This window comes from Nerophis ophidion, linkage group LG21 (assembly GCF_033978795.1).
Source record: "Nerophis ophidion isolate RoL-2023_Sa linkage group LG21, RoL_Noph_v1.0, whole genome shotgun sequence".
Classification (NCBI taxonomy): Eukaryota; Metazoa; Chordata; class Actinopteri; order Syngnathiformes; family Syngnathidae; genus Nerophis; species Nerophis ophidion.
In genome coordinates, this window is record NC_084631.1 from 5588460 (window position 1) to 5604290 (window position 15831).

At 39.0% G+C, this 15831-nt stretch overlaps 1 protein-coding gene across 1 annotated transcript in view; it reads right to left on the reverse strand.

The window, feature by feature from the left end:
* Positions 1–2121: 2121 nt before the first annotated feature.
* Positions 2122–15831, reverse strand: part of gba1 (glucosylceramidase beta 1) — a 38258-nt gene continuing 24548 nt past the window's right edge. Inside the window, exons 6-12 of the mRNA XM_061881667.1 lie at positions 14170–14259; positions 13951–14098; positions 8176–8400; positions 7938–8101; positions 4039–4155; positions 3840–3976; positions 2122–3742 (exon numbers count right to left, since the gene is read on the reverse strand). Of these exons, the coding sequence (XP_061737651.1) occupies positions 3859–3976; positions 4039–4155; positions 7938–8101; positions 8176–8400; positions 13951–14098; positions 14170–14259 (862 nt within the window). The 3' untranslated portion in view covers positions 2122–3742; positions 3840–3858. The remainder of the gene's footprint in view (positions 3743–3839; positions 3977–4038; positions 4156–7937; positions 8102–8175; positions 8401–13950; positions 14099–14169; positions 14260–15831) is intronic.

Here is a 15831-nt window from a genome sequence, read left to right on the forward strand (position 1 = left end):
ACTTTTACTGCATGCCTTTGGTAAGCGCAGGAGTGAGAAGAGGTGTTAAAATAATTAGCGCATGCTTACTTTTACCGCATGCCTTTGGTAAGCGCAGGAGTGGGAAGAGGTTTTAAAATAATTAGCGCATGCTTACTTTTACTGCATGCCTTTGGTAAGCGCAGGAGTGAGAAGAGGTTTTAAAATAATTTGCACATGTTTACTTTTACTGCATTCCTTACGTAAGTGCCGGAGTGGGAAGGGGTTTTAAAATAATTAGCGCATGCTTACTTTTACCGCATGCCTTTGGTAAGCGCAGGAGTGGGAAGAGGTTTTAAATTAATTAGCGCATGCTTACTTTTACCGCATGCCTTTGGTAAGTGCCGGAGTGAGAAGAGGTTTTAAAATAATTAGCGCATGCTTACTTTTACTGCATGCCTTTGGTAAGTGCAGGAGTGAGAAGAGGTTTTAAAATAATTAGCGCATGCTTACTTTTACCGCATGCCTTTGGTAAGCGCAGGAGTGGGAAGAGGTTTTAAAATAATTAGCGCATGCTTACTTTTACCGCATGCCTTTGGTAAGTGCAGGAGTGAGAAGAGGTTTTAAAATAATTAGCGCATGCTTACTTTTACCGCATGCCTTTGGTAAGTGCCGGAGTGAGAAGAGGTTTTAAATTAATTAGCGCATGCTTACTTTTACCGCATGCCTTTGGTAAGTGCAGGAGTGAGAAGAGGTTTTAAAATAATTAGCGCATGCTTACTTTTACCGCATGCCTTTGGTAAGCGCAGGAGTGGGAAGAGGTTTTAAAATAATTAGCGCATGCTTACTTTTACCGCATGCCTTTGGTAAGCGCAGGAGTGGGAAGAGGTTTTAAAATAATTAGCGCATGCTTACTTTTACCGCATGCCTTTGGTAAGTGCAGGAGTGAGAAGAGGTTTTAAAATAATTAGCGCATGCTTACTTTTACCGCATGCCTTTGGTAAGTGCCGGAGTGAGAAGAGGTTTTAAATTAATTAGCGCATGCTTACTTTTACCGCATGCCTTTGGTAAGCGCAGGAGTGAGAAGAGGTTTTAAAATAATTAGCGCAAGCTATTGAATATGCTAAAAAGAACAGTAAGCAGCTATGTTTTATTAACATACCGTAGCTGCGTGTGTCAAGTATGAGTCTTTAAATGACTCCCGCCTCCTGGTGGTAGAGGGCGCTAGTGATCCTTCTTGCGACTACATGGCTGCAGAAGAAGTGACAACGAGTGCAGTGATATGTGCTGGGAACGGATATGACGCGGGGGATGCATGACGGACCTTTTAGGATGTAACACCACTACTCTTATGCTGGCTATGTAAACAACCAGGCTGAAAGGAAGCATGTTCCAGTCCTAAATACCCAGTGTATTATTTATACAATAACACTTCATGGTGGCAGAGGTGGGATAAAGAGATCACCCACGGAGCAGAACGGGAGGGGGAGTTGTCCGAGGATAATTCTGTCGTCGCCCGCACTACCCATGAGGAGCCCAGCTAACTGATAGCAGTTTTCTAAACTGGACTTTCAATCGAAGCAGGAGGTAATAAAGGAAGATCTCCATCGCGACAGAGAGACTTTTAAAATTGAAGAAAGATAAGGAAGACTTCTATAAACAAGTTATCGATGCTTTTGATCAGAAGGAGCTGGCATGGACTTCATTTATAAGTAAAGGTAAGACCATAATAATTTTTTTTTTTTTTATTAAATGTGCTTTTCATGATGGTATCCTTACATCACACTCAAATTTTTACTGCATGCCTTTGGTAAGTGCCGGAGTGGCAAGAGGTTTTAAAATATGTTGAAAGGGTTCATTTAGCTTACTGACGTGTATTTATAAATTGTTTTAAAATAATTTAGCGCATGCTTACCTTTACCGCATGCCTTTGGTAAGCGCAGGAGTGAGAAGATGTTTTAAATTAATTAGCACCCGGGCGGCAATTCAAGGAAATACGGTATGTGTATCTTTGCAGATGATGCTACAGTTGTTAAAAAAAATAAACCACGTTAGTGCACCAGTGGAGGAAAATGAGCAAATTACATAAATAACATCCTGTAATTTGATTTTGATATTTTTTTATCTTAATAAAATGCAAATGAACACCAATGAGTTGACTGATGAACATTATCACATCATTTATTCAGATTGTATAAATAAGGACAAATAAAGGTAGAATACTATTAACCACATAATGTAAATAGAGAAAAAGCTGACATTATGATTTTTACATTTTCAGAATGTGCTTGTTTTATTTTTAAAGGGGAACATTATCACCAAACCTATGCAAGCGTCAATATATACCTTGATGGTGCGGAAAAAAGACCATGTATTTTTTTAACCGATTTCCGAACTCTAAATGGGTGAATTTTGGCGAATTAAACGCCTTTCTGTTTATCGGTCTTTTAGCGATGACGTCAGAACGTGACGTCACCGAGGTAACACGCCCGCCATTTTCATTTTCACATTACAAACACCGGGTCTCAGCTCTGTTATTTTCTGTTTTATCGAATATTATTTGGAACCTTGGAGACATCATGCCTCGTGGGTGTGTTGTCGGAGGGTGTAACAACACTAACAGGGTGGGATTCAAGTTGCACCACTGGCAAGAAATCTGCCGCCAGACCCCCATTGAATGTACCAGAGTGTTTTCACATTTGACCGGCGATGCTAAGACAGACATGGCACAGAGATGTATGGATAACCTGCAGATGCATTTGCAACCATTAAGTCTACGAAATCACAAAGGTGAGTTTTATTGATGTTGTTAACTTATGTGCTAATCAGACATATTTGGTCGCGGCATGACTGCCAGCTAATCGATGCTAACATGCTATTTACGCTAGCTGTATGTACATTTGAAACTTGATACCCACATTTAATGCGAAACAAACACTTACCAATCGGCGGATTTAAGTTGCTCCAGTGTCACAAGATGCGAAAGTCCTGATCGTTTGGTCCGCACATTTTACCGGCGATGCTAATAAGGCAGCCATGCTATGGGCCACTTCATTAGGTACACCCACGCTATGGCCAAATAGCGTCAATAGCTTCAATTTCTTCTTCAATTTAGTTTTCGCTATCTGCCTCCATACTCCGACCATCTGTTTCAATACATGCGTAATCTGTTGAATCGCTTAAGCCGCTGAAATCCGAGTCTGAATCCGAGCTAATGTCGCTATATTTTGCTGTGGTAACCGCCATGTTGTTTGTATTGGCAGCACTGTATGACGTCACAGGTAAATGGATAGTGGTTTCGAAGATAGCGAAAATAAGGCACTTTATTTAGGGATATTCCGGGACCGGTAAAATTTTGAAAAAAAATTCAAAAAATACAACAAGCCACTGGGAACTGATTTTCATTGTTTTTAACCCTTTTGAAATTGTGATAATGTTCCCCTTTAAAGAAAGAAATCAATCTGAAGTTGTCTTTACTTTTAAGTTATCGTGCCGTAAGTTTACCAGTCCAGCCCACTTGGGAGTAGATTTTTCTCCAGGTGGCCCCCCATCTAAAATGAGTTTGACACCCCTATTCTTACAATATTTCAACTGTTTTTCTATAAAATATTCAATCTTTTATACACTTTGGGGTTTCCCCCTGACAAAATATGACGTTATTTTCACAATTTCATGTTGACTTTTTTTGTTGGAATGTTATTAAAGTAGTCTCATAATTGCACACATTTCACCTCAAACAACTACACAATCTTCTGACAATATTCCAATAAATATTAGGATGACTCTGGAAAAAAAGTAACAAAAAAAAAAAAAATCACTAAATTACCTTAACTTTGAAATGTATTTTGTGAAAGGTGAGGAAATGGTGGGTTTGTGCTTACCTTTTGGTGAAAAGCAACCTTACAGGTTGAATCCCTGAGTGTACCAGGCTAGCGTGAGTAAGGAGTGCGGTGGCGCCGTGGACGGCACGTAGCCCACAGTCTGGTCCCACACTTCAAACGGGACGTCTGCAGACGACCTGAACAACACAGGCGCTTGGTTACTGACCTTACAAGCGCGGTGGTGCAGCGGAACACAAACCTGTTGAGTACGATGAACACGACTGCGCCGTCGGGTCGAATGAAGGCGGAGAATTCCAGCCCCGTCTCCCCGCTGGGGGACACGCCCACTCTCTGAGAGCCCTCATGCAGGAACTTACTGTGGCAAAAAGTGAAAGTGCAGTCAACACAAGCAGTTGTTGACGTAAACAAAATGAATTGTACAATAAACATTTACTCTGAAAAAGAAACATGTTTTAATAAAGGATTTTTCAAACTGCTGCAGTTTGTTCTCAGTTTCTACATATATTTGTTTACATTCCTTTCATATTACTTTCATTAAATGTCGTGACAATGTTGCCCACATATGCGGTCCTGTCCAAGGTTTCTCATAGTCATTGTCACTGTCACCGACGTCCCATTGGGTGTGAGTTTTTCCTTGCTCTTATGTGGGCTCTACCGAGGATGTCGTTGTGGTTTGTGCAGCCCTTTGAGACACTTGTGATTTAGGGCTATACAAAAAAACATTGATGGATTGATTGATTAATATATACGCATATATATATATATATATATATATATATATATATATATATGCATATATAGATATATACGCATATATACACATATACATACATATATACAAACATACACATATATATATATACACACACACATATGTACTAATATTTATATACATATATACGCATATATATATACACACATACGCATATATATACACATATACATACATATACACAAACATACACATATATACACATACATATAAACATATATGTAATCATATATACGCGTATATATACACACATACCCATGTATATACGCATATACGTACATATATATATATACATACATATATATACACACATATAAACATATGTAATCATATCTATACATATATACGCATATACATACGCACATATATATACATACAGTACATACATACATATACAGTAGATATATTTACTAATATATATATATATATATATATATATATATACATACACACACATATTTACGCATATGTATATACACACGCATACATATACACATATACATACATACATATATATATATATATATATATACACATACATATAAACATATATGTAATCATACATATACATATATGCATATATATACACACATACGCATGTATATACGCATATACGTACATACATACATATACAGTAGATATATATATATGTATATATATACATACATACATATACAGTAGATATATATATATATATGTATATATATACAGTACATACATACATATACAGTATATATATATATATATATATATATATATATATATGTATATATATACATACATACATATACAGTAGATATATATATATATACGGGGGTTTCGGTTCGGTTCGGAGGTGTACCGAACGAGTACACATGCTAGCAGCGACCGGGCTAGGACAACATGTAAAAGCCAGAGCTGGAAGACCCTCCTGCCTCGTTAAGATCTCCCGTTTGGGAACACTTTGGCTGTGCGATACAACAATGGAGGACGGGGGTTTGCCGATATTGTTCAGCAGCTGCTTCTGACAACACGTCAAACATGTGTTGCACCTTCTCTGCTTCCGGCTCCCAGACCGTAGTCGAGCAGCGCAGGGGAGACACTCCTCCAGGGCTGATGGATTCTCGGGGGCAAAACCCTTCACTCTACCCGGCAGTAGGTCTCCACAGCTCCGGACTCCAGGGTAAATGAAGAGTACGGCGATTATCCTACTTCCTTGAATTGCCGCCGGGCATATAGTATGCGCCTGCCTTGAATTACTGCCGGGTCAAACTCGCTTCGCAAAATTAGCGCTTGCTTAGTATTACCGCCTGGTCAAACTCGTGACATCACGAGTGACACTTCCCCTGTCATCATTTTCAAAATGGAGGAGGCTGATTTCAATACCAACAATTTAAAATCGCATAAAGGGAAGAAGATTAAGAGCTATTCAGTAGGATTTAAGGTCCAAGCTTACATCACACTCAAATTTTTACTGCATAACTTTGGTAAGTGCCGGAGTGAGAAGATGTTTTGAATTAATTAGCGCCCCGGCGGCAATTCAAGGAAATACGGTAGTTGCAAATTGTAGCTTTATTGAGGTTTTGCACACAGCCTACACACTCACTGACGTCACATAATGTCACTTATTAAAGGGCCACACGCACACATACGCTACTCTCATAACACATGCTAACCCATTTGAAGCGTCACCACCGCATTAAAGCAGGCTCTCCTCGGCGAGTCAGGCAGGGCTAGAGCAATGACAAATGTTTTTTTGCAGCAGATTTAAGTCCATATTGCATTAAAAGCTAGATTTTGATGCACTTCTATGGTGGAAGAACAATGAGCCAATATATTCTCTTACTGCCAAGTTAGCCGGGCTAATAAAAGTCTCAATCAATCAATCAAAAAAAGCACTTTATATGTAGAAATGTTTTGTTAAGAAAACATTCTGAGCCTTATCTTATTTAGTTTTTATTTTATACATGTTGACCACATTAACACTGGCGATGGACCCTGTGTGTATATGTATGTTATGCCATTGTTTACAAATTTGGTAAATAAATAACCCAAAAAATGTATATTTTGTAGTTTTCTTAATGTACCAAAAATGAACCGAACCATGACCTTTAAACCAAGCTACGTACCGAACCGAAATATTTGTGTACCGTTACACCCCTAATATATATATACATATATCCATCCATTTCCTACCGCTTATTCCCTTTGGGGTCGCTGGTGCCTATCTCAGCGACATATACATCCATCCATCCATCCATTTTCTACCGCTTGTTCCCTTTAGGGGTCGCGGGGGGCGCTGGCGCCCATCTCAGCTACAATCGGGCGGAAGGCGGGGTACACCCTGGACAAGTCTGCACCTCATCGCAGGGCCAACACAGATAGACAGACAACATTAACACACTAGGGCCAATTTAGTGTTGCCAATCAACCTATCCCCAGGTGCATGTCTTTGGAAGTGGGAGGAAGCCGGAGTACCCGGAGGGAACCCACGCATTCACGGGGAGAACATGCAAACTACACACAGAAAGTTCCCGAGCCTGGATTTGAACCCAGGGCTGCAGGACCTTCGTATTGTGAGGCAGACGCACTAACCCCTCTTCCACCGTGAAGCCCGCGACATATACACATGATATATATATATATATATATATATATATATAGAGTGTCGTGTTTGAGTCTCAATTGCTCTGTTTATTGCAGTTCTGAGTGTTGCTGGGTCAGGTTTGGTTTTGGAATTGGATTGCATTGTTATGGTATTGCTGTGTAGTGGTTTGTTGGATTGATTAAAAAAAATTAAATAATATAAAAAATTAATTTTTTTAAAAAATGACTATCGATTCTGAATCACGCAACCTGGGAATCGCGATTCAAATTCGAATCTATTTTTTCCCACACCCATAATATATATATATATATATATATATACACAAATAAATACATATACATATATACACATATATGTATATGTAACCAGAAGTTTGTGGATGGCTACCAAAAGCGCCTTATTGCAGTGAAACTTGCCAAGGGACATGTAAGCAAATATTAACATTGCTGTATGTATACTTTTGACCCAGCATATTTGCTCACATTTTCAGTAGACCCATAATAAATTAATTCACCAGTGTGAGCGGCACCGGGGGCAAAGGGTGAAGTGTCCTGCCCAAGGACACAACGGCAGCAATTTGGATGTCAATAGGTGGGGGGCGAACCTGCAACCCTCAGGTTTCTCGCACTACGCCATGCCGCCCCAAGACGTAGACTTAAGCAGACACTTTTGCGGGAAACTAAGAGGAGCGTGGATCAGAACTTGGCATGGATGGGTTGTCAACTTCAACTGGTTCCACTCCCGTACAGAACTTGGTAATATTAGTAAGATGGCCTACCTGAAGTGTGCCATGCTGTAAAAGGTGGGCTGCTTGAAGAAGACGTCTCGCTGGGCGTCCACGATGATGGGACTGTCGACAAAATTCTTCACCCAGTTTGGGCCGCCTGTCTGGTCCAGTGCCAGGTTCCAGTCAGTCCAGCCTGTCACGTGATGGTTTAAGTCCTGGGCGAGAAGAAAAAGAAATGGTGTTACATCCTAACGCTGACGTGCAGAGAATGAAAAGTCCTCCGTCCTACGTCCAAGATGTCGTGGGCGTATTGTTCCGCCCTACGCCAGCTGCCCAGCATCACGCCTCGGTCCAGCGCCGTCCAGCCCGCGCAGGCCTCGGTGCCGAACAGGTAATACTCCGGGTACAAGGCGTGGGTCGCACCCAGGGTGGGCGCGGCAGGGAAGAAGCTGTCCATGTACCAGTGGACCGCCACGCCGTGGATGTAACGTCCTGCATGGATATCACCCAGGACCTGAGGGAGTCACATGACAAGCAGCTGGGACATTAAATAAGGAGGCACTTCAGATAATGGCTGACTTCCCAAGTGGAAAAAAGTGGCTAGTGCACAATAAGTAAACAAAAGCAACTATTGGCTCCAATTTAAAGGCCTACTGAAACGGGGATAGCAGGTCCATTCTATGTGTCATACTTGATCATTCCGCGATATTGCCATATTTTTGCTGAAGGGATTTAGTAGAGAACATAGATGATAAAGTTCGCAACTTTTGGTCGCTAATAAAAAAGCCTTGCCTGTACCGGAAGTAGCAGACGATGTGCGCGTGACGTCACGGGTTGTAGGGCTCCTCACATCCTCACATTGTTTATAATCATAACCAGCAGCAGCGAGAGCTATTTGGACCGAGAAAGCGACAATTTCCCCATTAATTTAAGCGAGCATGAAAGATTCATGGATGAGGAAATTTAAAGTGAAGGACTAGAAAAAGAAAAAAAAGAAAATAAAATAAAAAGCGACGGCTCCTGGCGGCGGCAGTATGAGCGTTTCAGATGTAATTAGACACATTTACTAGAATAATTCTGTTTTAATAGTGTTTTAGTGAGATTGTAAAGATAAAGAGGGACGGCGTGGCGCAGTGGAAGAGTGGCCGTGCGCAACCCAATGGTCCCTGGTTCAAATCCCACCTAGTACCAACCTCGTCACGTCCGTTGTGTCCTGAGCAAGACACTTCACCCTTGCTCCTGATGGGTGCTGGTTGGCGCCTTGCATGGCAGCTCCCTCCATCAGTGTGTGAATGGGTAAATGTGGAAGTAGTGTCAAAGCGCTTTGAGTACCTTGAAGGTAGAAAAGCGCTATACAAGTACAACCCATTTATTTATTTATATACCTCAAAGTCGGATGGCTGCGGTGAACACACCAGAGTCTCAGAGAGAAGCCGAGGAGCCAAGCTCACAGCTGCCTTTTTTGTCACCTACTGCAGGACGACGCATAATCCACTGATGTCTCCAGTAAGATATTACAATTTTCCCATCCAAAAACATGCTGGTTGACGTAGAGAAACATGTTGGCAACTTTTGGTTGCTAATAAAAAAGCCTTGCCTTTGCCGGAAGTAGCAGACGATGTGCGCGTGACGTCACGGGTTGTAGGGCTCCTCACATCTGAACATTGTTTATAATGTGAGCCACCAGCAGTAAGAGCAATTCGGACCGAGAAAGCGACAATTTCCCCATTAATTTGAGCGAGGATGAAATATTCGTGGATGAGGATATTGATAGTGAAGGACTAGGAAATTTTTTTTTTTTTAAATAAGATAAAAAGCGACGGCTCCGGGCGGCGGAAGTGGTAGCGTTTCAGATGTAATTAGACACATTTACTAGGATAATTCTGGAAGATCCCTTATCTGCTTATTGTTTTAATAGTGTTTTAGTGAGATTGTAAAGACATACCTCGAGGTCGGAAGGCTGCGGTGAACACGCCAGTGTCTCAGAGAGGAGCCAAGCTCACAGCTGCCTTTTTTGTCAGCTACTGCAGGACGACGAATAATCCACTGATGTCTCCGGTAAGACATATAAATATCACAATTTTCCCATCCAAAAACATGCTGGTTGACGTAGAGAAACATGTCCGCTTGACCGCTCTGTGTTAAAGCTTCACAACAAACAAAGAAACACCGGCTGTGTTTCGGTGCTAAAGGCAGCTGCAATCCACCGCTTTCCACCAACAGCATTCTTCTTTGACGTCTCCATTATTAATTGAACAAATTGCAAAAGGTTCAGCAACACAAATGTCCAAAATACTGTGCAATTATGCGATGAAAAGAGACGACTTTTAGCCGTAAGTGGTGCTAGGCTAATATATCCCCTCCAACCTGAAACGTCACAAACAAGCGTCATCATTCCGCGACGTTTTCAACAGGAAACTCCGCGGGAAATTTAAAATTGCAATTTAGTAAACTAAAAAGGCCGTATTGGCATGTGTTGCAATGTTAATATTTCATCATTGATATATAAACTATCAGACTGCGTGGTCGCTAGTAGTGGCTTTCAGTTGGCCTTTAAATCATTTAGGTTTGCCCTCTGAACCTTCCTGTACCAGAGACTTAGACACTGACTTTGAACAAAAATGACAAAAATATTTTGCAATTATGAGAACAGAAAAAGAAAAATATCAATGTTAACACTTGAATATTGCTTATATACTAGCTATCAATAATATCGATATTTGGATCAATCACCCGTATTTTACGTTACAGCAGCAATTATTTTGCCTGCATTAAATACATTAAGGCACATATAATACATCTATCATCATCATAGGACAAAGTTATGTAGAAGTTTCACTTTTGCATGTAATTGTACATAAATGTGGTGCGTTCAAGGACACTTGATTAAAGTTACAAACTGAGGCGTCATTAGTTTTGAAAGACAGGGGAGGCTTAACTCCCTGGAGATGAACTAATAATATTAGAATCAGAATCAGCTTTATTGGCCAAGTATGTTTCATAATAATAAAAATAATAATGTATTATTATGATTCAAATTATGTAGTCATAATAATCCTCACTAGATAATTTGATACATATACATATATACATATATATATGTATATATATATATAATAAATCATTATTATGATATAGTGATGATAATCCTCACTAGATAATTTGATACATATATACATACATATATATGTATAATAAATCGTTATGATAGTGATGATAATCCTCACTAGATAATTTTAATTGTAATAATAAATTATTATTATTATTATCAAACATACTTGGCCAATGATAGTGATGATAATCCTCCCGAACGCCACCATAGAGAAATGTTTAGGGCACGTCCGACCGGTAGGAGGCCAGGGGGAAGACCCAGGACACGTTGGGAAGACTATGTCTCCCGGCTGGCCTGGGAATGCCTTGGTATACGCGGGAGGAGCTGGACGAAGTGGCTGGGGAGAGGGAAGTCTGGGCTTCCCTGCTTAGGCTGCTGCCCCCGCGACCTGACCTCGGATAAGCGGAAGAAGATGGATGGATGATAATCCTATTAACTAATCTCTACATTCTGAAGTAAAGGAAAATTTGACTGATTATTGATAGGTTATATCAATATTTAAATTCATATACTGGCAACTTAATTACATTTGTTGGCTTTTTTTGTAAAAACAAAACAAACAAAAAAGTCAGGGCTTCCCTGCTTATGCTGCTGTCCCCGCAACCTGACCTCGGATAAACGGAAGAAGATAGATGGATGGATGGATGATAATCCTATTAACTCATCTCTACATTCTGAAGTAAAGGAAAATTTGACTTTAATGATTATTGATAGGTTATATCAATATTTAAATTCATATACTGGCAACTAATTTGTTGGCTTTTTTTGTACAAACAAAAAAAAAAAAAACTGTACTTTCTTAAAATATTTAGGGGTTTTACCTACATTTGTTCTAGACCAGGGGTGTCAAACTTATTTTAGATGTGGGGCCACATGGAGAACAATCTATCTCAAAGTGGGCTGGACTGGTAAAATCACGGCACGATAACTTAAAAATAAAGACGACTTTAAATTGCTTTCTTCGTTTAAAAATAGAACACATTCTGAAATCGTACAAATCATGTTGGTCTTTTTTGACAATTACCTGTTGTGATTAATAGTATATAAACTTTATTTGTCGTTATTTGTATTTTCTGAATAAATTATGTGATAATGTTCATCAGTGTTGATGTAAATTTTCAATCTATCAAGATAAAAAAAATATTTGAAAATTTAATTACAGGATGTTATTCATGTAGTTTGATCATTTTCCTCGACTGATGTACTAACATGTGGTTTATTTTGTACATATGTAGCATCGTCTACAAAGATACAAAGAATTGCTATTGCGACATCTAGTGGACACATTTAGAACAGCTGTTTTTTTTCCATTCATAAATTTCAGGGTCATTTTTATACTTAGAAAACTCATCCCGTGGGCCGGATAAAACCTGATCGCGGGCGTGATCCGGCACTCAGGCCTTACGTTTGACACCTCTGTTCTAGACCAGTGGTTCTCAAATGGGGGTACGCGTACCCCTGGGGGTACTTGAAGGTATGCCAAGGGGTACGTGAGATTTTTAAAAAATATTTTAAAAATAGCAACAATTAAAAAATCCTTTATAAATATATTGATTGAATAATACTTCAATAAAATATGAATTTAAGTTCATAAACTGTGAAAATAAATACAACAATGCAATATTCAGTGTTGACAGCTAGATTTTTTGTGGACATGTTCCATAAATATTGATGTTAAAGATTTCTTTTTTTGTGAATAAATGTTTAGAATGAAGTTGATGAGTCCAGATGGATCTCTATTACAATCCCCAAAGAGGGCACTTTAAGTTGATGATTACTTCTATGTGTAGAAATCTTTATTCATAATTGAATCACTTGTTTATTTCTCAACAAGTTTTTAGTGATTTTTATATCTTTTTTCCAAATAGTTCAAGAAAGACCACTACAAATGAGCAATATTTTGCACTGTTATACAATTTAATAAATCAGAAACTGATGACATAGTGCTGTATTTTACTTCTTTATCTCTTTTTTTCAACCAAAAATGCTTTGCTTTGATTCGGGTGTACTTGAATTAAAAATATGTTCACAGGGGTTACATCACTGAAAAAAGGTTGAGAACCACTGCTCTAGACCAGTGGTCCCCAACCTTTTTGTATCCGCGGACCGGCCAATGCGTAATAATTTGTCCCGCGGCCCGGGGGGGTGTCCTTTTTTTTTCCTTTTTCTTATTTTTTTCTTCTTTGTCATGAAAAAGGGACGTTTTTGTCATGAAAATTTGAGTTTTTTGTGGTTGGTGCACTATTTGTAAGTGAATATTGTGTTTAATAGAAAATAAAAAATAAATTAAAAAACATTTTTTTAAATTTTTTTTTTTTAAATAGTTTCTTCTGCGGCCCGGTGGTTGGGGACCACTGCTCTAGACCATTGTTTCTTAACCCTTGGCTGGGCCGCCAACAAATATCTGCAGCGATACTCAGTTTTTACTACCCTTTTCCACCACTTGTGGCAGTAATGGCAATCTCAAACAAACAGAAGAAGTCTGGAGCTTAAGTCATAGAAATAAAATGAAGCGCAAAAATTATGACTAAAGTGGTGAAGCTGTATTCATTTGCACTTTAAATGTGTTATGAGTTTATTTAAGAAGCAACATATTTATTACATTATTTTTTTATCAGTTATTTTTCTGTCCCTTCACTAAATTTGGTTAGTACATATTTTTCTAATCAGCCTGACCAAAGTCTAAAGTTTTTGTATTAAATAAACAATCTTTGTGATTACCACATGCTTCCATATCATTTGACAAGGATGTAAACTTGGTGTGTACTGTAGCATGCTTGACAATTCATTTTGCTCTAGTCCTCCAGTGATAGCGCTACTTGGAAGAAACTGGATTTCTTTTACAACATTTTGTTGAGGATGAGTATCCCATGTTCTGGTATTTATCCATCCCTGTACTACTCCAACCTCAACGCGGCCTGAAGCAGGTTCAAAGTTGACTTCTCGACTCACCACTTTGGCCCAGTAAGGCAACAGCTGGCGGTTGTCGTCCATCAAGAGGACATGCGTGTGCGGGAATGAAGACGCGTGAATGGCGGGGCCCAGGTCCAAGGCCACCCAGTCCCTCTGCTCCTCAGGAGTGAAACCCAGGGCCTGGAAACTACAGTGGGGGAGGGGAGACACGGACTGTAGGTGTCAGTCGGCCTGGCACCACTTTGCGTGAGAGGAGACCTGTAGTTTGTCATCAGGCCTGCTGTGGGTTCGTTCCCAGTGGTCACGGCCCAGAAGGTCAAGTTATACTTGGAATATTCCTCAAGGAACCTGAGATGGACATAATTAGCAAAAATCAGTGAAGAATTCAATGTCTGAGTTGTGTTATAACTCGATATAGACCAATACTGATTATTATTAGTCGAGGTCGAGATATAGATATATAGATGGATGGATGGATGCATGGATAGATAGATAGATAGATAGATAGATAGATATTTATAGTCGGTGTTTCTGTGGTTTATCTGTTATACAAGGCTCAATGCCGGGGTAGAACGGAATATACGTTTAGTCAGGAAAAAACACGGAGGCTATTTCATCCCTACGAGCCTGTTTCTCAGCTATACATATATATATATATAGGTCAGGAAAAAACAGAGGCTATTTCATCCCTACAAGCCTGTTTCGCAGCTATACATATATATATATATATATATATATATATATATATATATATATATATATATATATATATATATGTCAGGAAAAAACAGAGGCTATTTCATCCCTACAAGCCTGTTTCACAGCTATACATATACATATATATATATATATAGGTCAGGAAAAAACAGAGGCTATTTCATCCCTACAAGCCTGTTTCGCAGCTATACATATACATATATATAAATATATATATATGTCAGGAAAAAACAGAGGCTATTTCATCCCTACGAGCCTGTTTCGCAGCTATACATATACACATGTATATATATATATAGGTCAGGAAAAAACAGAGGCTATTTCATCCCTACAAGCCTGTTTCGCAGCTATACATATACATATATATATATGTCAGGAAAAAACAGAGGCTATTTCATCCCTACAAGCCTGTTTCGCAGCTATACATATACATATATATATAGGTCAGGAAAAAACAGAGGCTATTTCATCCCTACAAGCCTGTTTCGAAGCTATACATATATATATATATATATATAGGTCAGGAAAAAACAGAGGCTATTTCATCCCTACAAGCCTGTTTCGCAGCTATACATATACATATATATATATATATATAGGTCAGGAAAAAACAGAGGCTATTTCATCCCTACAAGCCTGTTTCGCAGCTATACATATACATATATATAGGTCAGGAAAAAACAGAGGCTATTTCATCCCTAAAAGCCTGTTTCGCAGCTATACATATACTTATATATATATATATATATATATATAGGTCAGGAAAAAACAGAGGCTATTTCATCCCTACAAGCCTGTTTCGCAGCTATACATATACATATATATATAGGTCAGGAAAAAACAGAGGCTATTTCATCCCTACAAGCCTGTTTCGCAGCTATACATATACACATATATATAGGTCAGGAAAAAACTGAGGCTATTTCATCCCTACAAACCTGTTTCGCAGCTATACATATACATAGGTCAGGAAAAAACAGAGGCTATTTCATCCCTACAAGCCTGTTTCTCAGCTATACATATATGTCAGGAAAAAACAGAGGCTATTTCATCCCTACAAGCCTGTTTCGCAGCTATACATATACATATATATATAGGTCAGGAAAAAACAGAGGCTATTTCATCCCTACAAGCCTGTTTCGCAGCTATACATATACATATGTCAGGAAAAAACAGAGGCTATTTCATCCCTACGAGCCTGTT